The following is a 24771-nucleotide window of genomic DNA, read 5'->3' on the forward strand; positions in this document are numbered from 1 at the left end:
TGAGCTATCTAACATTGGTGCTTGGAATCAAACTCAGGCTTCTCTGAGGACATCATATGCTCTTAACTACTGACTCATTTCTACAGCCTTCAAATAATTTTGAGGATATAATATAATATTATTAGAATATGGTTAACTATAATATTGGTTAAAATGAAGAATTTTACAATGATTTTAATGCAAAAGCTCAGAATGTTTTCAATAATAACTGTAAGAGCATTATAATATATAAATTAAAGAAGATATGTTTCAAATTTGATAACTTCACTAATTCACTAATATTTCACTAACACTCACTAATATTTATATTAACCACAATTTAAATTTGCTATGTGATTTTTGACGAATCCAAGTTTATTTTCAACCAGATATATCTTGTGGAACATAAGTATTATATTATACAGTTGATAGCATTATCTTCTAAAAGACTGCTTGTATTAAATTGTTGGGTTTGTCTCAAAGTTATATATATATATATTTTATAATTCCAAAGTACATAAAGCCAAATTTCACCTGATAAATAAATTAGTTTTCATTTACTTTTTTCCCTTTTATTTCATATGCATAGAATGGATGGAAATAGTATTTTTTTGTTTGTTTTCTATCCTTGGTCTAAATTATTATTGTTAAATGATTTATATTTAATAATTTAAAATTTAAATATAAATTTCTTTGTTTTTCATGAGTTAAAAAAGTACATGTACTTTTACATATTTGTTTCTAAAGATTAATAATTATGGAATCCATAGATTGAGCTATCAGTAGTTGCAACGAGAACATAGTGAAGGAAAATAAAATGAGATGCAAATTCATGAAAAAAGAAAGCTATTACAAATTAAATATTAATTTGATCAAGCTTTTTAGATGTTAGGACACAATGCACGCTTCCTAAGAGGCCATCTAAACTAAGCTAGTCAATTTATTTAAAGGTATTCAATAAAATTGTACAAACAAACAAACAGCCCAGATATCCAGGGCAATGAATTTCTTGAAAGCCATGAGATGAAAGGTCATTGTTAAAAATTACAGAATTTTAATGACTGCAGAGTAATTTAGGCATAAAGGAATCCATTAAATTTTCTGATTGAGTATACTTAATGACCCTGAAGATCCTTCACAATAAAATGACTAATTTCCACAGGTGATTGGCCATCTACAAATAAAGGAAATATGATATATATATATATTTCCAAAATCATTCTTCAAATGGCATTGTCTTACCCGTTCATCTGCACTGTCTGCTGCATGAGGGGCATAAGTGATGAGACCAGGGATGGGCTGCCCATGATGTGCCATGAAAACAGCAGGACTGGTGTAGGATGGATACTTCTAATGTATAACACATAACAATTATGAATACAACAAGAGCAAAACATGAAATTATATAAGCAATATGACTAAAAGAATGAAGAAAAAACAAATGGAACAATGAAGTGCCAAATTTTTAAATTCAAAGTGACAAAATCAGCTTTGATTTTTATATGTTGTAAATATTTTCCTTTACAACCAAATTTGATGGTCTTTTTTACCACTAAGGGTAAAAAAGAAAGAACAAATAATGATTTAAAAATGAACCTATTTTATTAATTGGAGCCACTAAAAAGTTCAATTCTAGTACATAATTATATAGTTAGGCTTTAATAGATCATTTAAGGATCTACAGAAACAATCAGATAGTGTTCAATGAAAGAATTATATATTGATTACCTAGTAGACCTGAAAAGGATTTTTATGTGATGCTAGTCTGTTTATTTTTAATAAGGAATTCAGAACTAAACGATAAAAATATCTTTATAGACCTAAAAACTGATATCAGTAGTATTTACTAAAATAACTATAAAGTAGTATTAAGGAATTAAATACTGCTAAAAAAGATGCTTTGATTAAACACTTTCATATGCTGACTTTATCAAAGTTCTTATAGCACAATAAATCCTGGTTTTGTTCAGAACAATTATTGAATAAGTTTATTTCCCTGAATGCTAGCAAAATAGTAACCAAATAATTATTTTCTTACATTTCTTATAATAAACAAATAAACATTTTAAAAATTAAAAAAGATTTTCTATGGTCATAGGCAAAATATCAACATGACCTACAACTTATTTCATATAGTAATTAAAATAGCAACCTGTATAATATCAACCAGTGAATGATTATCATTCCTAAAAGTGATGTGCTACATTCTAAAGGTAGTAAAACAAAGCAGCTGAATTTTACTAGTTTTAAATAGTGGTATAAACCATGTTCTGTGACACTGAGGTGACCAAATTTACCCAGTTAGCTCATGGTACTATATTCATTTCAAAATTAATCTGAAGAAAGTTTATAAATGTTGGTGCCATCTAAATATTTAAATTACTTTATTAAATTAAAGGAAAACACACTAATTTCTTCCCTATACCACTAGGATAAATTGTGTCTTGCAATATTTGAGTCAATATTTAAGAGTCTCTTAAAAGACCTGTCTTTAAAATATTTAATGGGAGATAATCTTCTTGTTGCCTCGGGTATTATTTCTATATCTTCACACCAGGCAAAAATCATAAATTACTCTTTTTCAACTAATTCCAAGAGTCATCTTTTAAATTTTGTTTTCTGTTTCCTTAAAAATATGTGGAATTTTGATATTTTAATGTACTTACAATCACTGAATACTTAATAAAAATGGCAACTTGAAAGAGTTCTTAAACGTCCCAGGAGCTCTAACTTCTTTAGGTAATGGCGTATTGTTAGAGCACAAACAAACTTCCGTGCTTACAAAGAATCTGCACCAGGACACAGACAGTGATAGAATTTAATGGATATTCCAGTTTCATTTTTAGGATGCTCTTAAAAAGTATTAAACTTACGGAAGGATGAGATGGAAAGAGGGCGACATCAGGAACTGACCCGCGGGTGCTTCAGAATGCTTTCTCAGCACTTACCTTTGCAGCAATAGCTGCTGCCGTGATGTGAGATGAGGAACTATCTTCTGTTGAAGCTACACCACTGTCTTTCTTCTCTTCTTCCTCTTCTTCACATTGAACCCCTTTGTCTTCTGTCTGTTTGTGGGGGCTAGTTGTAGGAGGTGGAGAGAGAGGAGGTGGCGGGGAAGGTAAATCTTCAAGTTCATCGTGCACCTCCTTTACTTTTACAATGGCATCACGTAAAAGGTCAATGGCGTGAGGTAGAGCTGGCAGTATGAACTGAAAGCATTCCTGCCAGAGAGAAAGAGTAATAAAATGTAGGCTTTTAAACGGACATATAAAGTGGTGGCAGTCAAATTGATTCTGAATTTTGGATTTGTATTTCCATCCATCTCAAGAATGAATCATATTCAATACATCTTTTTAATGTGAAACATGAAACAACCACAGTATAAAGTATTATCCATATGTTAGAGGTTATAGTGCATAAATGGTGCACACTATGCTTTTAAGGTACAATTTTGATACAACTTTGGATTTATTTATACTTTATATAAGAAGGATGAGAAAAGCATTAAAGGTTTTCAATTTTATTTTTACTTATTTTTGCTAAAGCAAGACTTAGATCTAAAAAGCCGTATTAAAGACCAGATTTTTTTGCTCAGGCTAAAATTCTATTACCATAAAGTATGGCTAGTGTAGCCATCACATTGCATCTACTATGCAATAAGTAGAAAAAAGAAATAAAGTTGTATAGAGTTGTGAATAAAATCAATAGAATATTTTCTTCATGTGCCATTACTATGTAAAATGCATCCCCAAAAGACAATAGGCAAGGACTTACAACCAGAATATCAAGCTAATTATGTCTGCGGAATAGATGGAAGTCTTTCTGTTTCGCATTCAAGCAATAGCTTAATAATGTCAAAGACGTGAAGAGATATCTTAAAACTTTTAGGAGCATCAATAGCAAACATTGAAGGATGCCTAATCTTTTGACTATCTTTGTATGGCTCAATTTTTAAACAATATGTAGTACCCAGGAAGTGGTGTCGCATTCCTTTAATCCCAGCACCCAGGAGGCAGAGCCAGGCAGATCTCTGTGAATTTGAGGCCAGCTTGGTCTACAGAGCTAGTTCCAGGACAACCAGTTCTACACAAAGAAACTATATGCAAACAAATGAAAAGCAGTATATAGTAAATAATGCTATCTTGATGAAACAGATTCAATATTTTTGTTCACTTTCTAGGAGGCTATCTCCAGACATTAGAATGTCATGTCTAATAAAATATTTTTATTTTCTGGTATCTTTTTGACTACCATATACCCTGAAAACTATTGATACAACAGGCTGAGGTTGGCATTCCTCATCAGCCATGATCTTTATGTATCCTGCCATGCATTTAGAACAGGCGGGTAACACGTGCATGATTCAAAGTGAGAAAAGGCAATGGAAGCTTTTTGATAGGTATGACAGCCTTAGAAAACATTCCCTTCATAATTTTAATCCATATCAACTCCATGTATAAATAATAACTGGAACACCTTTCAGTCAGTTCTAGAAATCCTAGTGAATTACTACATAGTTTAAAGAACTACTGGACATTTCAGTTGTTAGTAGTAAGGCTCATCGTTTGGAATGTTCTACCTTTGCAGGTGGCTGAAGAAGATGAAAGCAAGCAATTCTTTTTTCCCTCTAGGTCAGGTGTTTTATTAAAGTCAGAATTAAAGCAGACTACCTCTTTATTGCCAAATACATCTACAGTAGAATTGTTGGGGGATTTGGTGTAGGCTTATGTATGCCTTCCCTGCAGGTCCTTAAATGAACACAGCACTAAGTCACATTTCCTTCCGAAGGCAACTGGGGACCTGAGCTCTACTTATGATCATCGAAAACAAGCAATTCTTATGTTTGAATCATATGATCTTCCTAGGGCTCGCAATTCGTCAGCATAACCTAGACTTTTATCGTGTATCTCAGCTATACTTAAATATTTATTTTTCTAACTCATGAGTAATATTCAATGGTATGACTATATATTCAGGAAGAAATGCTATGAAAACTTATCTACTGAAGATATGGATGCTTGAGGCATATGAAAATCATTCTGGGAATTTACGGGCACGTGCATATTAAAGTAAAATGTGTCTGTCAATGTTCATGCAAAGAATTCCCTCCTATGATTAGAAATTGGGATCACATCCAGTTTGGATGGTTAAGTTGACTATATGGGCCCATGGAGTAAGTGGACCTAGACAGCTACAGAAGAAGAAAGATGGAATGAGCTAAGATATACTCGCCTTCCACACTTTGATGCACAAAGTGTCAACAGTAACTGTTCTATCTGCCAATGAGTAAGCCAGATACCACAGAACGCTATGGGAAATACTCAGAAGGAAAGCTCTCTATATAAATTTCAAGTTAAGATCGATGTTGGTAACTCCTTAGGATATAAATAGGTTTTGCATTTTTTCATATTAGGAACAATAACTTAGAGAGTGAAATAAACACTTCAAACTTTCGCTTCTCTTATATGCCCTTATGAATCACAGTCAGTATAAGAGAGGTGATGAATAAGGAGACTCCTATGAGTTAGATTTCTTCACTTTTCTAGGAAAGGGGCATTTGGACAAAGACACACAACTAAATGTTTTTCTTTACAAATATACCCTTTCCACCACGATCCCTAAACCTTTTTATTTTTTCAATTTGTCACAGTGGCCATAGCAAGGTGGGTGCCAGAATAGAAGATAATTTCTAAGAAAGGAAATGTTAAGTATATCTTTAATGTTGGGGGTGTGTATCAGAATTCCTGATGTTTCCTTTTGTCTTTAGCACATCTGGATAAGTTAGACTTGATAGTGGATGCTACTTTATCACCTAGATGGAGAGACAGTCCAATAAAGAGCTGGTACTCTTTACCTGAGTAACCCTGCAATATGAACAGGAGTAGACTGAGCGGGAGGTGCTATCAGGCATGTCTAATGTGCGGCAGGCACGCCCCATGCAGCCAAGGACAGACACATATGTAGCTAAATACAAAGTCATGAGTTCCTTAAAACTTTCCTATTTTTTAAAAAGTGACTGTGTGGTTCTTGAACAAGAATTTTGTAGATGACAATATCCTGCTGCGATATAAAAGTTTAGACCAATACTAGCAATGGTAACGTGAACCAGCATGGTGACTGGACTTTACAGCTCTTCAAAGATGTAAAACAAAAGAAGGAATGAAAACCAGAGGTAGAGGAACCAAAGAAAATATTATTTAATGAGCGAAAGAGAATTTTATATTGAAGTATCAAAAAAGGCTCAACACAAGGTAATGTTCAATATCACAAGTATAATAAATACTTGAAATGGGAAAGACATATGCTGCTGAGACCAGTATTTGGAAACGGACAAGCCTGGAAACCTGAGCTGCATCACTCTAGAAGACATCTGGTCACCTGATGTGACGATGTATCAGCTAACTATTGCTCTGAAGAGAACTCCAGTAATCCAGGATCTTCTGACCTTATTTTAATCCAATATCTTTGGAATTTATTTTTCAGTTGTACTATTTTTACATTTAGATATGCTGTAATACTGGCATTGTTATTACTCTATCAGTACTGATACTGTTAGCCAAATATATTTAGAAAGTAAATTAAAGCCCCTTTAAAGTGTAACACCAACAAAAAATGATTGGCCAGCAAAGAACGGGAAATTGTTACATCTAATTTCTGTTATATATTCCTGCATGAATGTGTAACATAGTATGAAGACCAACAGATTAAGTTGAGGAATTAGTAAATTGCAATTAAAATATAAAAATGTACATAATGCCTTTAAAGGGTAGATTACTAGTTCCTCTAAATCTAGTCATATATCATGTTGTTGCTTGCAAATCAGTCATATTCTCTCTGATAATATTACTGTATTAAGTAATATAAATGTTAGAATAAATATAATGTTAATTGGTTGGTAAAAGGCATTAGCTAAAGGATAGAACATACCATACCATATGTAGTGCAGGATTAATTATCACAAAGAAAGAGTCTACCCTTGCCTTTAGCTAATAGAAGGGGGCCTTCTGGGATACTTCTCATGCTTGAGAGTGTTCTTGTTTGCCAGAGATCAGATTACTACTAGACTGCTTAAGAACGTGAATCACAATGCATGTGTGGCCCTACTGTGGTATTGCTTTGCCTGTTAGAGATACTGGACACTAAAGGGATAGGACTGAAACTCAACCACTCAGGCAGTGTATAATAAGTTAAGATGAATAAACAAACACAAAAGCAAGCAAAACAGTTCAAATTAGATTCTCTGATTGGCAATATTCTATGTGCATTGTCACAATGTCAGCAGAGTGATAAATTTGTGAATGCACAGTAAGAACACAAAGTAAGCTTTGCATCTGGTGTGCTTACTGGGCTCCAATGCACCTCGCTTGGCTCGTTTTAATCTGTATCCTTAACTTCTATAGGCCATAACTATATGCACATAAAGTGTAAGTAAGTTCTATGATTAGTTCTAATGAATCATGAAATTTGAGAGTGCTTTCGGGAATATCTTGACTCTCTGATTAGTATCAGCAGTGAGCAGCTTTGTGGTATATTCAGCTCTTTGTTTGTCTACACTCACAGTTGGTTAAAAGACCATTCAAAAATCCATAATGTCAAGAATGCTTACCTGAGATCCTTTCTTGCTACCAGGCAGGTTAATTATCAGAGTTTTACCCCTAATTCCACACACTGGTCTGAAAGAAAAAAGTGAGAGAGAAAGTAAATTGAATAAAGAATTGCAACAAATGCCAATAATACTGTTTTATATGAGAAATATTATATAAACAAAATGTTACAGTAAGAGATTACCAATTGTTATACAAATTGGACATTGTGACTAATATTCTTATAATAGTGTTTAGAACACTGGATTAGAAAAATGGACAAAACATGGAATCAGAATAAAGAAGCTACTTTAAAGAAATGTTACCCTTGAACAACTGCCTTTTTGTTTTATTTTATCTTTTACAAATTGAAAGGGTTCAAGAACAAAGTATAGTAATATGTCTAACGTAGTATTATTGATGTTCAAAAATTCTAAATTAGAAAGCATTCAGGAGTTGAGTGAGGTTTATATTTGCACTATAAACTTTCAAAAAGTGTAGAAAGTTAAGTAAAAGAAAACATTTCACAAGTGAATTGCTGTGGGGGAAAAGGCAAGAGAGCTTAGTCATACCTAGAACCACAAGTGTGGCTGGGCGTGGTGGCGCACGCCTTTGATCCCAGCACTCGGGAGGCAGAGGCAGGTGGATCGCTGTGAGTTCGAGGCCAGCCTGGTCTACAAAGCGAGTCCAGGACAGCCAAGGCTACACAGAGAGACCCTGTCTCGAAAAACCAAAAAATAAAAATAAAAAAATAAAATAAATAAATAAATAAATAAAATAAAAATAAAAATAAAAAAATAAAAAATAAATAAAAATAAAATAGAACCACAAGTGTTTTAATATACAAAGGTCTCTGAGAGACCCTTGTCAATTTCTCTTCAAATTTTTTACTTTTGAGATTATAATTTAACTATAATACCTCTCTTTCTTCTCTCTAGCCAACCTTATGCTGCCACCTTCCCCATCTCTTTTAAATTCCTGGTCTTTTTAATCACTGGTCAACTTCAATTTCAATGTTTAAATCAACTGGCTAGATACAAAACCCAGTAGAAGGCACTAGTAACTTTAGTCAAGGATGGAAAGCCTGAGGTTTATATTACAAACAAAACCAAATAAAACAATTCTTTTGCTGACACTATGAGGTTTAGTTTCCAGCATTTAATCTCAGTATCATTTATTTTCCCTCTAAATATTCAACTTCGATTTCTACCATAATATTGATTTTCTTAAACTTGACAAAGGGTGAGTTGTAGGGGGGCCTTTTTATTATTAATGCTATGATATTAGATTGAGTTGATAAGTAATATATAACAGTTAATTTTTATTTCTTGCCATATATTTTACTTATATTCTCTCTCTCATGTGTATGTGTATGTGTTTAAATGTAAGTGTCCTTGTGTGTATACAGGTCAAAGAACAACATTAAGTTGTTTCTCAGGTAACTTCTGCATTTTGTTTAAGACAGGGTAAGTAGGCTTGTGTCCCTGGCATTTCTGGCATTACAAGTTTTTGCCATGATACTTAGATTGTGTAAAATTTGAAAATCTGAAGTCAATGGCTGACAATTTCTAGGCAGTGCTTTACTGACTGAAATATCTCTCTACCCTTTACTGAACTTTCATATCACACTAGGAACAGCCCTATGGGGTAGATTATTAACACAATTTCTACTTTATGTATGAGATAACAGAGTTTTTATGGCTACTTAATCAAAATAAAAGTAAGGCACACCTGGATTACTGAAGTCCCACCATGACCAGCAACTCCAGGGTTTTCCATATACAGGGCAAAAATACCTGTCATTAAGCTACTTCCCAATTTCCACAGTTGCCATTTACACTCTTAAACTAGATTGTAAAAATAAAAGAGTATAAGATATAATAATATTGGTTTGTAGAAAATCAATTCTTTTTTTGTATTGTTTTACTGGCTTTTTTTTTTTTTTAAAGACAGGGTTTCTTTGTGTAGCATTGGCTGTCCTGGACACACCCTGTAGACCAGATTGGCCTAGAACCAGATATCCAACTGCCTCTGCCTCCCCAGTGCTGGGATTACAGGAGAGCACCACCATGCCGGGGGAAATCAGTAACTTTCTAAATATTTTTTTCATATGTATGTGTGTATGAGGTATACATGTCTGTGCACCTGTGTGTTCATATGAGTATGGATGCATGTGTGCACAAGTATATGTGAAGACCCAAAGTTAAAGTCATGTCATGTCTTTGATTGATTACCATTTTATTTATTAAGGCAGAGTTTCTTGCTGATAGTTTCATAGGCTTTTACTATAAATACATACACAGTTATGATTAAATACATATATTCATCTATACATACCATGTTCAAAGACATGAAGGCAGGTGTGTGTGTGTGTGTGTGTGTGTGTGTGTGTGTGTATGCATGTGTGCGCAGGATTATAGCATAAAGTATATTTCTTGTTACTACATATACCTTAGAAGTTTGAAATCTTATCAGTAGCTGTTATATAGCATTGTCTCCTGAGCCACAGTCCACATCAGATCAGGTGTGACTACTTTCAAGAGACTTTCAGGATTGGGCCTATTAAGTTTTTTTTGATGTTCTCTAAGAGAAGGAGGCAGTGGAAGGGTCATGAGATTTTTATCTGATCTTAGTCACTGCCCCTACACCTCTTAGCTTGGCCTTCGGGTCTTGGGAGGTGCTAGCGTATACAGAATATGGAAAGCTGGCTGAAATGGGGACTCCAATTTTGCAGCTATAGAGAAGTCTTTATCCACTGGTCCTAAAACTACTGACTTTTACTGATTTTATGTGTGTGTATTCATAAAGTCCTGTTTCAATGTGTATACAAAGCCTTTTGCTTTGTATAATGTTGAGTAGAATTAGTTATAATAGAACTTTTATTTCTAATAAAAGAATATTAGTAACATGTAATTGTTAATTACATCTGCACTATTAAGTAAATAAAATTCTAACCCTTGGTTGCTCAGAACCACTACAATGTACTGAATTTTATCAACTGCTTTTCTGGGACTTTGCTGTGTTATTGTCTCCTAGGGATATCAGAAGCTACACTGTAAAGCCTTGCCAATACGGCCACCCAAATGTGGGCTGAATATAGATGAGACAACAAACTTGCCAGACTGCATGGGAGAAAGGCCCTAAGGCCTCAAGCCTACACAAAGAACCACAGACAAATGAGTAAGGCTGTGAGCAGGTGAGGTGGCTATCCTCAGGGCAGAGCACACCAACTGGATGTCCAGTTCAAAATGGTCAGCCTTCTAAAGATACATGCAAGAAAATTATGTGGACCCAAATGGGGTATATTTGGGAACACACACACACACACACACACACACACACACACACACACACACACGAAGACCAATGGATTTCAAGAAACAAATATGTTCACCAAATGACTTATTAGCCTGAATCATCATGTTAATAGATTAATTGGGGTGGGGGGAGAACCTAAGATTATCTATACTGATTTAGAAAAGCATTTTATTTCTTCTTGTTCTGAGACAATTTCTCTGTAGTGCTGGCTGTCCTGGAACTTGCTATGTATAGGAGGCTGGTGTGGAATTCACAGAGATCCACCTGCCTCTCCCTCCCAAGTCCTGGGACTAAAAGAATGCCCCACCACCTGCATTTTAATTATAACATTTCTCACATATGCTCCCACCCTAGCTTTCTTTAAAATTCATGACTTTTTTCCATCATTTTTTGCATTAATATTTGTGTATATGTGTGTATCTGTACGTTAGTACTTCATTAAGTTTTTATATCTATTGTACAACAGATATTGGCCTATATTTTTCCTTTGTTTCTACTGTCTTTTTATAGTTTTGGCAAGATTTTCTTAGGCTCATAATGTGAATTGAGTAACACAGGTTATTTAAGATTAGAATGCTTTGTTTTTTTTAAGTTGAATATAATGACAATAGAATTTAACTTAAGTTTTTAACTAAATTTTATTTTTATGAAATCAAGATTATGAAATATGAAAGAAAACTGTACATAAACTTTCCATATATCTTCATTAATTTCCACTATAATTAATGTCTCATATCATAATCTTAAATTTATAGCATTAACAAATGTTATAGTTTATTCATATTTTCTTATAGAATAAATAAGCCCACAATAGAATATCCTGTCCAATCAAAAGGCCTTGAAGATAAAATAGGGTATCTAGACCAAATAAGTAGGGAACATTAAAAAATTTTAAAGGCACAGGAAAGGAATACATAGAACATGTGGCTATAGGATACCATGAAAAACAAAATAAAGCAAAACAACCTTTTACTTATAGGCATAGATAAGAATACCAACTCAATGTAATAGACCAGACTGTCAACAAGATCATAGAAAGTAATTTTCCCATCCCCAAAAGCAAACAAACAAACAATAGACACACATGCATACGAGCACAAGAAGCACACAGAACACAAAAAAAGACCAGAATAGAAAATCCCCATTGCCGATCATCATTTAAACACAAAGAATACATAACAAAGAAGTGTACTGAAAGCTGCAAAAGAAACAATGCACGTGACATAGAAAGAAAAACCTATCAGAATAGGAACTGATGTCTCAGTGAACTTTGATAGCTACAAATACCTGGAGTAATGAATCCCAAGTGCTAAAAGACACCAACAAGGCTAAAAATACTATATCCAGCAAATCTACCTGCCATAGTTGAAGGAGAAAAAATTTCCACAACATAAACATTCTAAAACAATTTATATCCAACAAGCCAAACCTGAGGAGAGTACAGGAAAGATTATTGAGGCTGAAGAGAAAAATGAGCCTTGCAGAAAGATTATGGAAAAAAATACAAAGTCCATAATTACAAAATACAAAATACCAAGGATAACAAAAGCAACAATACTAAAATTAATAACATGATGACCATTATACACATTGCAACAATAGCTTTAAATATCAATTACCTCAGTTCTCCAAACAAAAGACACAGATAGAATGAATAAATCAAGAAAGAAAATTCACTCGTCCTCCGTCTCTAAGAAACACATTCTAGTTTTAAAGATAGGTACGACCTTAGAGTAAAAAGACAGACAGCGTTCCTTTTTACTGAGAACCAATTGCTTGCTGTGGAAATGGGCATTGATGAAAACTCGGAAAGTGTTGCTGGTCCTGGCTGAACTCTACTCGGGATGCAAAGCTGGCATCAATGAGGAATATTGAGGATGGCACCTCAAGCCATGCTTACAGCCATGCTCTGGTGGCTGGGATTGACCACTGTCTCCAAAAAGTAACAGCAGTCATGGGCAAGAAGAAAATCCTAGAGATCAAAGATCAAGTCCCTTGTGAAATGTTATAATTCCAGTCACCCCATGCCCACAAGGCACTCTTTGCATACTCCCTTGGATAGAACTGCTGTCAATAAGATGTCTTTAGAGACCCAGCTCTGAAATGCAAGGCTAGATGGGAGGCCAACGTCAAGTTTGAGGACTGATACATGACAGAGAAGAAGAAATAGTTTTTATAGAAGCTTCTCTTTTAGGTATAGTTTCATTTCCATCATTAAAAAGTAAAGAAAAAAAAAAGAGACAGACAGACATATGAAACATCAAATGGGACCAGGAAGCAAGCAGGCATTGTTATCCTATTATCTGACAAAATAGACTTCTACGTAAAACTAACCAGAATAGGAACACTTCCTTCAAGGCAGGGGACAGTCAATCAAAGTAATTACTATACCAAACATATATGCACCAAATTGTTGGGTACCTAACTTCATATATACATATACAATTGGAACTAAAGACACAGATTAACATCAGTACATTAATAGTGGGTGATTTTAACACTCTATGTACTCCAATAGACTGGTCAGCCAGAAAAAAAGATAACAGAAAAGTATCAGAATTAATTGATATCATAGAACAAATGGACTTAACAGATATCTATGAACTATTCTATCCAAACACCAAAGAATACACATTCCACTCAGAAGTACATGGATTATTTTCTAAAATAAACTATTTCCTAGGACACAAAACAGGTCATTAGAAAAATGAAAAGACAAAAATCATCCCCTGTATGATACTTGATTACAATACAACAAAACAAAAATTAATAGCAAATAAACCTCTAGTAAATATGTAAACTAATGGTTATTAAGCAATTAGTAAATGATGAATGGGTCAAAGAAGAAAGCAAGAAAAAAATTATAGGGATGAAATTTAAATGAAAAACACATACATACACAAATCTCTGGGACACACTGAAAGCAATACTATGAGGAAAATTGATAGCTCTAATTTCCTACAGTAAAAAGAAAAGAAATATATATGTACATCTATCTATCTATCTATCTATCTATCTATCTATCTACCTATCTAATTAAAGTAGCTTAATGATGCACCTCAAAAAGTTGGAAAATCAGGAACAAACCAAATCCAAACCAAACACAGTTGATAGCAAGAAATAATAAAAATCAGAGCAGAAATCAATGAAATCCAAGAAAACAACAAATCTAAGATCTGGTCTTTGAGAAGATGACCAAAATTGATATACCCTAGCTCCAACTAACTAAAAGAAAGAAAAAGAGTACCCTAATTGACAGAATCAGAAATAAAATGGAAGCATTACAACCTACATCAAAAATTTATAATATTATATGGGAATATTTCTAAAACTAATATTCCATTAAGTAGGAACACCTAAAAGAGTAAGTTTCTAAATTCAAACAAACTATCAAACTAAAATAATAAAAAACAATCTAAGCAGAAGCATAACAAGTGAAGGTACTGAAATAGAAAAAAAAAAGGGAGGATACAAGGGATGGGATAACAATTGAGATGTAATATGAATAAATTAATAAAAATATTTTTAAAAGTCTTCCAGCTAAAAAGTACCTGAGAATCAAAAGGAGTCACATCATTCAAAGGTCTACAGCCAGCAACAGTAGGAACATTCCCAGACTCCTTCTACAAAGCCAGTCTAGTACCACTCCAAACCCAAATATGTGCAATAGACACAACAGAAAAAACAAAAAACTATACAGAATAATCAAGTTGGTTTTATGCATGAAATGCAGGATTGGTCCCATCCATGTTGATAAATATAATGAACCACAAAAATGCACTTAAACACAGGAGACAACTTTCTGAACAGAACACCAACAGCCCTGGTCTTAAGGCCAACAATTAACAAATGGGACCTCATGAGGCTGAGAAGCTTCTGTAAGGCAGGAGACACTGTCAACAGAACAAAGCGACCAGCTACAGACTGGGAAAAGATCTTCACCAACTCTACATCTGACAAAGGTCTAATATCCAAAATATATAAAGAACTCAAGAAATTAAACACCACCAAACCAAACCCAATTGAGAAATGGGGCTCGGAACTAAACAGAGAATTCTCAACATAGGAATATCGAATGGCCGAGAAACACTTAAATATATAACATCCTTAATCATCCAGGAAATGCAAATCAAAACAACGCTGAGATTTCATCTTATACCCATCAGAATGGCTAAGATCAATAACTTAAGTGACACCACATCTGGCAAGGATGTAGAGAGAGAGAGGAACACTCCTTCATTGCTGGTGGGAATGCAAACAGGTACAACCACTTTGGAAATATATCTGGTGCTTTCTCAGAAAACTGGGAATAAGGCTTCCTCAAGACCCAGCTATTCCACTCCTTGGAATATACCCAGAAGATGCTCCAGCACACAACAAGAAAATTTGCTCAACCATGTTCATAGCGGCCTTATTCATAATAGCCAGAACCTGGAAACAGCCTAAGTGTCCCTCAGTAGAAGAATAGATAAAGAAACTGTGGTACATTTACACTATGGAATACTACTCAGCTATAAAAACAAGGAATTCCCGAAATTTGTGGACAAATAGATTGAACTAGAAATGATCATGAGTGAGTTAACCGAGAAGCAGAAAGATTCAAATGATATATACTCATTTATATCTGGACACTAGCCCAAGGGGCATGACCCATGAATGTCTTCACTTACCAGGAAAGTGGGATAGAGGGGAAGACTTCCTATTGGGACTCTAGGTGAGACAAGCATGGGAGAATGGGGAAACAGAAGGATCCAGAGGGTCCCAGAAACCTACAAGTAGAACATTATGATGGGCAGATCTGGGCACAGGGGTCCTGCTCAAACTGTGGCATCAGCCAAGGACAATATATGCAGTAAATCTTGAACCCCTACTCAGATCTAGCCAATGGACAGGACATTCTCCACCGTGGAGTGGAGAGTGGGGATTGACTTTCATACAAACTCTGGAGCCCCGTATTTGACCACATCCCTTGGATGGGGAGGTCTAGTGGCACTCAGAGGAAGGGTAGCAGGCTACCAAGAAGAGACTTGATACCCTATGAGCATATACAGGGGGAGGAAGTCCCCCTCAGTCACAGTCATAGGGGAGGGGAGGAAGGGGAAAGTGGGAGGGAGGGATGAATGGGAGGATACAAGGGGTGGGATAACAATTGAGATGTAATATGAATAAATTAATAAAAATATTTTTAAATATAGTTAAAGAAAAAAAATCACATAATCATTTCAATAGAATCAGAAAAAAGCCACTGACAAATCTAAGATGCCTAGAGAACAAAAAACTAAAGAGAACATAGTTCAACCTAATAAAATCTATGTAAGAGAAACTCACAGCTAACATAATCCTAAATAGAGAAAAGCTTGAAGGAAATCCACTGAAGTCAGCAATGAGACAGGGATGTTCACTGTCCACACTCCTTTTGAATATTGTGCTTGAGGTACTAGCTGAGCAGTCAGGCAAGAGAGAGCGAGAAGTAAAGGGATACCCACAGGGAAAAAAGAAGCCAAACTATGCCTATTTGCAGATAATATAATACTATACTTTAGAAGTCCCAAAAAGTCTGTCTGAAAACTTCTACGTATGATAAATTCTTTATCAGATAAGTGGCAAATACAGAATCAATTTGCACAAATCAATAGCTTTTCTATATTCCAACAACAAACACAAGAAAAAGACATGGATGCAATCCAATTTATAATAGTCTCAAAAACATCAGGGAATAAACTTAACCAAAGAAGGGAAGGACCTCTACAATGAAAATGCAAAACCTCTGAAAAAAGAGAAAAGACAAGAGAAAATGGAAGGACATGTATGCTCATACTCTTCACACATATGCCTATAATAAAATGCATTTAGTAAAATTACCACCTCAACTTCATGAACTGAGCAGCCTTGATTTTATCTTCAGTGTGCTAATGTCATGGTTCCTGATTTGGCCAGAGGGTCCCAATTTTCTGGGATTCCTTAGGCTGCTGAGAATGACAATGGGAGGTAGGCGGTTTTTGACTTGTACCCTCAAATTGTGTCAGAACCAAAAAACACCCCTTCCTTAATGTCAGCTATGAGTTACCCATTCATCAATTCCCTCTTCTGCTAACCCTAGAAAACATTGCTCATTTTATGCCCTTAAAGTTTTACCATTTCCAGCATTTATAAAATCAAAACTCAACTATGATCCTTTTTAAACTGGCAGCTTTTAATTACGGTTAGGCACTTATGCATCTCCCATCTTTTGTGATTTGAATGGTCATTTCATTTTTTTTATGAGAAACATTATATTATATAGCTGCCTAATAGTTGGCTTATCTTCAGCTAATGCAGTATGTTTCAGTTGAGTTTAGGTTTAGTCTATTATTAATAAAAATTTTATAAACATCAATATGCAGATTATACAAGAACATATATTCAATTGATGGGGTAAATAACCAGAATTTCCTTGAACAATTCATGTAAATGACATCTTCAGCTATTGCAATAGAACAAATGAAAAGTAAAATAAAATGATATAGAACTCAGTAATATGACAACATAACTGAAACCAATGGGCATATATAGAATAAACAATGTACAGAATAATATACATTCTGATCCAAGGCATATGATAAAGTCACAAAGAAAGATCCTGCACTGGACCACAATGACTCTGAAAGACTCACGAGTTCTTTTACTATGGTGAAATCAACTTATAACCTAAAAGCAGAAAGACAATAGGAAAATTCCTATCTACTTGGAAACTAAACAACAAATTTGAGAATAATCCATAAATAAAAGAATAAGCCTGAAAGGAAAGAAAAACCTTAAAGCAAATGAAAACAAAAACAAAACAACAGACTAATGGATGTTTTTAATGCTTATATTAGAAAACACAAATCAATACAAACTTCCATTCCAAGAATACAAATGAAGGACAAAGCAAACTCAAATAAAAAAGGAAGGAGATAGTAAGTATAAAATAAAAATAAAACCCACTAATTATTTTTGCTCCTGAGACAGGGTTTCTCTGTGTAGTCTTGGCTTTCCTGGACTCACTTTGTAGACCAGGCTGGCTTCAAACTCACAGAGATTCCCCTAACTTTGGCTTCCCGAGTGTTGAGATCATTTTTGCCAGGGTAAATGAAGTAAGTTTTAAGACAGAAAAATAATAGAGAGAAAATAAAGTTTTTGTAAACCCATCAAATTGGAATAGTTTAAGAATAAAAAATACAGAAACACTAATATCAGGATTATAAGTGGAGGCTGGGATGATGGCTCAAATGGTAGCAAACATAAAATGTGAGTCCAAATCTCAATAGCCTACATTAAAAAAAAAAAGAAAGAAAGAAAAGAAAGAAAGAAAGAAAGAAAAGAAAAGAAAAGAAAAAAGTCCAGCATGGTGGTTTGGACTTGTATAATTCTACAGTTAGGGAGATGGAAATAGAACTCTGGGGCTTGCTTTCTTGACAAGATCAAGGCTAGTGACAAATCATTGCTCATAAAAGAAAAGCTAGATGGTGCCTGAGGAATGATAATAAAAATTATCACCTAGCTTCGACATGCACGTGTGCACTGTACCCATGCACTTGCATGCGGTGTGCATGTGTGCATTTGCATGCACACACACACACACACACACACACACACACACACACACACGATGTTAGCATTGATCTTGAAGACAAAATAAAGACTACTCTACAAGCACATATCAGTCGACTTACATGTATTGGACAAATTTCAGTAAAGTACAAAATATCACATTTATAATAAACAAGAATATACATTGCTAAAAGTTTTCAGAATGCATATGTCTTGGTTAGTTCACTGTCCACTTGCAGAAGTTATCTGGGAAAAAAAACTCTCAACCAAGAAAATGCAATAGGAGACATTGGTTGATTATATGGGAGGGCCTGACCATTGTGGGTGGTACAGCTCCTGGGCAGGTGGTCTGGGTTCTACAAGAAAGCAGGCTGACGCTTTAATTACTTTCCCCTGAAGGGACTGCCTAGCCAGGCCACAGGGGAAGAGGAAGAACTCAGTCCTGATGCTACTTGATGAGCTGGGGTGGCAGACTGGGAGCATAGGAGGGGGAGGCTATGACCAGGATGTGAAGTGAATAAATAAGCAAATCCTGAAAGAAAGAAAGAAAGATAGAACGAAAGAAAGGAAGGAAGAAAGATAGAATGAAAGAAAGGAAGGAAGGAAGGAAGGAAGCAAGGAAGGTAGGAAGGAAGCTTTGAGCAAGCCATTGGGAGCAAAGCAATAAGCAAACTCTATGGCCTCTATCAGGTTCTTCTTCCAGGTTCCTGCCCTGAGTTTCTGACTTCCTTCTGACCTGACGGAACTATAACCTTCTTCTGCATGCTACAGTTCTGGCGCGCTTTTTAAGTTATTCTTAGTTTATTTATTTTTAAATTTCTTTTAGAAGTTTTGCAGTGTTAGGAATCAAACAAGGGACTTTTGCACTCTAGGAAAATAGCTTCCTATTGAGCTATGCCTGCATTTAATTTATCTTTCCTAGCCTTTCAATTTCAACTACTGGATTTCCATCTACAATGAGTCTCACGGAAGCAGCAAATAGAGCCATTTTAAATGTACCACTTTAGGAAATTTCCACATGCCTTATGGTAAAAAATGCCCCCATCAGTTTTTTTATTTTTTAGAAAAAATAAGCTTTTAACATTCCTTTTTACTTTCTTTTTAAAAAGAGAAAAAACAATTTTATTTTATTTTAAAAATACACTTCATTTATTACACATGTATAAAACAAACTACATACAGCAGGGAGAACCATGTGACAATCATGAAGTCTATAAATGTTACACTCATAGTAGTTTGACTATTTGTATTTGTCCAGCTTGAAGTAAACGTCTTTCCTGTCTTGTTGGGGTAAATTTTTGAATGAAACTAAATATCTGTCCTATATCAACTCTACCCTTAACTTCGTTATCATGATCTAAAAAGATCTTATCCCCTAACCAACTAAAATTGATTGTAAAACTATACTATCTGGCCTTCAATGCCCCTCAGAGACTTGAGAAGGAATAAAACTTAAATTCCTGGGTGAACCAGCCGTGCGGGTTAGCAGCTTCTAAAATGTACTATAGAGTGAAATCAGGGTTGGTGATACTTCCAGAAGTTATTCTATTGTACAAAATTGTTATAACTATCCCGAGTTTTAAATTTTTTTTTCATATAAAGTTGATTTTGCTCCTTCAAGGTTTGTAAAGAATTGCGTTTTGATAATAATTGCATTGAATCTATAGATTTGGTAAGATGGTCATTTTTATAATGTTATTCTTATTGATCCATGAACATGGGAGATCTTTTCATCTTTTGATAGCTTCTTCAATTTGCTTCTTCAAAGACTTAAAGTTCTGGTCATACAAATCTTTCACTTGTTTAGTTAGAGTTACACCAAGATATTTTATGTTATTTGTGGCTATTGTGAAAGTTGTGGTTCCCCTGATTTCTTTCTTAGCCTATTTATCATTTGTATACAGAAGGGATACTGATATTTTAAAAATTTTATATCCTGCCACTTTGTAACTAGATATATTACCTTTGTGTAGGTAATACCAATAAACATTTTGATAAGAAAAAAACAGCATGGACTTTTAAGAACTAGTGGCAGTGAAAACTATCAACCATGGAAATCAGAATGGAGGTTCCTAAATATTCGGATAATGGTTTTCCCATATAACTCATACCATATAATTCTACCATGTAACTCAGAGGGTATACCTGAAGGACTACTTTATTTTTTCATGGAGATACTTGCTCGTCTATGTTCATTGCTGATCTGTTCATAGGCTAGATGCTCATCAACTAATGGATGAATAAAGAAAAGAATTGTACTCTATGGCCATGCCACCCCGGATGCACCCGATCTTGTCTGATCTCGGAAGCTAAGCAGGGTCAGGCCTGGTTAGTACTTGGATGGGAGAAAAGAATTGTATATTTACACAAGAGAATATTACTCAGCAAAGATGAATATATGAAATTTGAAGGCAAACAGATAGAGCTGGAACCAATCATTCTGTTTGAGGAAACTCAGACCCAGAAAGATAAATATCACATGTTTTCTCTCATTTGTGGATATCAGGTTTGAAACTATGGGTACATGTGTTTCATCTGGAACAACCATAGAGGCCAGGAAATTAGTAAAGGCCTATGGGAAGGGGCATTCAATGGTGGGGAGACAGAATGCACTGGTATGAAAATCAAGAGGAAATTAGAGAATAGGAAAGAAGAGGTTGGCTTAGAACAAAGGAGAGCCAGGTAGATGAGGGAAACTGGATGGAAAAATAACACAAGGGTTTTTAAAAAAAATATGGACACCCACTACCCTTTAATGGGGCATCAGTACTCCTACTAGAAAAGAGACTAACTGAAAAAAATTTAAGATCCAGGAATGGGCTACCTCTTTTAATTTTGAGTTGTGGGCCACTGAGGTTCCCAAGACATACTTCCAAGCATCACAGACCATTGTTAATGCTCATGGCTACCTTTATAACTTGATAATATGATCCTGTTGCTGAAGATACCACATGTTTGAGTCACAGAACATGATTATCAAGCTGGCACAGATCTGGAAGCTTTGGTCTTACTAAATAGCTACCATAGCGCTAGCTGGTTTTGTACAGACTACTGAAGGAGAAAAGTATCTGTCAATTGTTTTGAGCTGTGAACCATGAGCTAAAGTAATGGCTAGCCTGGCAAGACATTGCCCACTTGTGCAACAGTGCCATGAATGCCATGTCAATAACTAACCACCTTATAATCACATTGAAGGCCTGATCCCCAAGATGAAATCCAGATGTGCCACCATTATCGGGCTAGGAACTTATAGCTAGATTAACAATAGACACGAGAAAAGAAACTACATGTATAACTTGTTAAGTAGACATATATTAAACCAGCTCCCAATGATATTATATTCATAGATTAAGGTATCTTTTAAACTCCATCAGAGAATGTATATTTGCAGTAGATGGCGATCAACACAGAGACCCACAATGGATAACAAGCAGAGAAGAAGAGACCAGATGTTCAGCCTTCTCAGGAATCGCTGACAAAGACAGAAGGATGAGAATGTACAAGCCAGGGCAGTGGATAAATACAAGGAAACAGTGTCTTTCTGGACACGGCAGGGTATCCGCACATAGGGACACACAGTGGTATGGCAGCATAATAGACCTGTGCAAGCCCAAGCCAAATCAAATCTAAGTGTGGAGAAGGGGAGGGGGAGGGGCATGTAATTTCACCTCTAGCTGGACAGCTGTTAGCAATTCTTAGCTGTTGAGAGATGCACATGTTCTTTTCTCTAATGCAGCCCCTGATAAGTCTACTATGTTCCAGTGGTAGGCCACACAACTAAGAATATTTTTGCAGTCTACATTGGCCTTGATGATCATCGGTAAAAAATCAGGTATAATGCTGCATGAGAAGTAAAGAGAAAAGGATACAGGAAGAATTTGATGGAGGGGAAAATATTACCAAAGCATGTATGAAATTCTAAAAGAACAAATTATATATATAATCTCTCATATTATTTAAATTTCATTTACACTTATTAATCTAAACACTATAATACTTTATATACAGGACAGTAAAAAGAATAGAATTGATGATTCATTCATAGCTGTACTTCCAATGACTGCTACTAATGAAATATAAATTTAATTAAAATAACAGGAAAGTTGTGTTGAACAACATTTATATAACTAAATAGATACCTTAGCTTTTATAGTTATATTTCAAGTAGAATATAAGTGGCTATGCTGAGATTATAAAGTTATAAACTTACAAAGTTATATATTTTTGGCTAGTATGAGATTAAATGTCCATATTCAAAAGTCAGTAAAAGAAACCCTGACTAAATTAAGTTTTATATTAAATGATGTATACTAAGCTCATTTATAGAATTATGACCTATGATTTGCTAAAATACTAAGAAACCACCAGATGCCACCACCTATGCCATCAAAGTTTTATATATACTAATTTAATATAATAATAAACCGATTTAATAGAGCAATAACTTCCTAAAAGGTGAGAATAGGTGATTTTTAATAAATTTTAGTGGTTCATTGCATTAAATTAGCATCTAGCTACAATTAATAGATCTCAATTGGTGATTATAAACAATCACAAAAAGAATAACTTTACATTTTGATGAACACAACTCTTATGCATTAGGGTTGATGGCTTCCCGCAGTGATAAAACAGTCTTTCAAAATCTAAATTAAGAAAAACAAAACCGAAAATAAATAAGCGGGGACTAGTTGAGACAGCTACAAAGGATGGAAAGACTATTAACTACGGATAAAAAGTGATGAACTTAAGTCTTGTGACTAACCTGTAATAGATTTACTGTTCTAGGGTACTGATTTGTAGTCAGGAGTTCACTTTCTTTGCAATTGGTTGGTGGCTTTCTTACCTAGAGAGCATGCCCAGAGGTGTAACATTAAGTGATCCCATCAGCATTGCCAGGGCCATCCCTGGTGCTTCCCGTTCTATTACTTCTTTTGTGGCCTGTAATTAAAGATTAAATAGCAGACTGAGTGAAATAGCCAAAAGAAAAGGAAAATAAGAAAGGCAGAGTAATGTTTCACTTCAAGATAAACCGTATTTTGAAGTTTCTCAAGCATTTAGATTTTTGAAGTCAGCGAGCTCAGGTTTTTAGGATCACTGAACACAAGCTATTGATTAGAAAAATCTAGAGAATGTTAACAGTCCCATCTTTTTCTGATAAAATGAATTCTAAAACAGGAAGCCTCAGATTGTTGTGTCAGTTTAAAATATTTCAGATGTATAAGAAATTGGGCATTATTTCTTGTGGTCCCTAAGGGGTTTTATTTGCTGTTTGTTTTGTGGTATTGAGGATGGAACCCAAGGCCCTGTGCATGACAGGCAAGAACTCCAGTTTGAACGTGGCAGTACGCTACATGCACAGCTTATTATTGTTGAAATAAAGATTACTGCTGAAGTATATTCATCCTAGTACTATTATTTTATAACATTTTCTATTTTCAATACAAATTAGCCATTGAATTTTTTGAAAAACAATAAAGTGATAGAATTTACTATACTACGAGTTTAAGATGCAACATTCTTAAGATGAAGGGTAGCTAAGCCAGGACTAAGTCACTGAAGAAGACAGGAACTATATTTTCTAACACTCTGAGTATAAGCATACGCTGCCTCCAGACCACCACTGTTAAGCCAATAAATCAATAAGGCATATCATATGAACATGTTTGAGTTTTGAGTGCATATAAATGTCATGATTACATTGTCCTTTAGTGTACTAAGCATATCATATCATTATATCTAAAAGTTACAATAATGAAATACAGTGTTGCAAAAAGTATGTTAGTGATAATCTGACCATTCAAGCTGTCATGACTATATTATTGTTGGCTGTTGGCTGATCAACAGACATTAAAAATAATGATAAGTTTAGAGTATCAGAAGAATTACCAAATGCAACACAGAGACATGAGGTGAGCACATATGGAAAAAATGGTTTTAATATTCTTGCTCTGCAAGACAGGAAAATTTTGTTTGTGAAGGGCCATATGCTGAAATTATAGAATGAGGTATGATTGCACATTGTGTTCAATGCTAAAGACAAACTTCAGGGTAAAATTAGGAAGAAAAGACACGACTTAATACAATTGTAGCAATCTTTTTTTTTCTTTAGCAGGGCATTTTTCTTTTTTTTATTAATTTTTTATTAATCCATTTATATTACATCTCAATTGTTATCTCATCCCTTCTATCCTCCCATTCCTCCCTCCCTCCCACTTTCACCCTATTCCGCTCCCCTATGACTGTGACTGAGGAGGGCCTCCTCCCCCTGTATATGCTCATAGGGTATCAAGTCTCTTCTTGGTAGCCTGCAATCCTTCCC

General features: G+C 34.8%; 1 protein-coding gene across 18 annotated transcripts in view; it reads right to left on the minus strand.

The window, feature by feature from the left end:
• The window catches only part of GPHN (gephyrin), a 391499-nt gene that overhangs the window by 187097 nt on the left and 179631 nt on the right, over positions 1–24771 (minus strand). For 10 of the 18 annotated variants that reach the window (XM_084792846.1, XM_084792858.1, XM_084792851.1 and 7 more), the window contains 4 exons: positions 23296–23390; positions 7586–7652; positions 2928–3200; positions 1222–1329 (listed from right to left, as the gene is read on the minus strand). In XM_084792846.1, coding sequence (XP_084648972.1) covers positions 1222–1329; positions 2928–3200; positions 7586–7652; positions 23296–23390 — 543 coding nt within the window. The remainder of the gene's footprint in view (positions 1–1221; positions 1330–2927; positions 3201–7585; positions 7653–23295; positions 23391–24771) is intronic. The other 8 variants (XM_084792850.1, XM_084792848.1, XM_084792845.1 and 5 more) reach the window with 1 other exon arrangement.

The sequence above is a fragment of the Acomys minous genome (assembly GCF_964271855.1).
Source record: "Acomys minous genome assembly, chromosome: 8".
NCBI lineage: Eukaryota > Metazoa > Chordata > Mammalia > Rodentia > Muridae > Acomys > Acomys minous.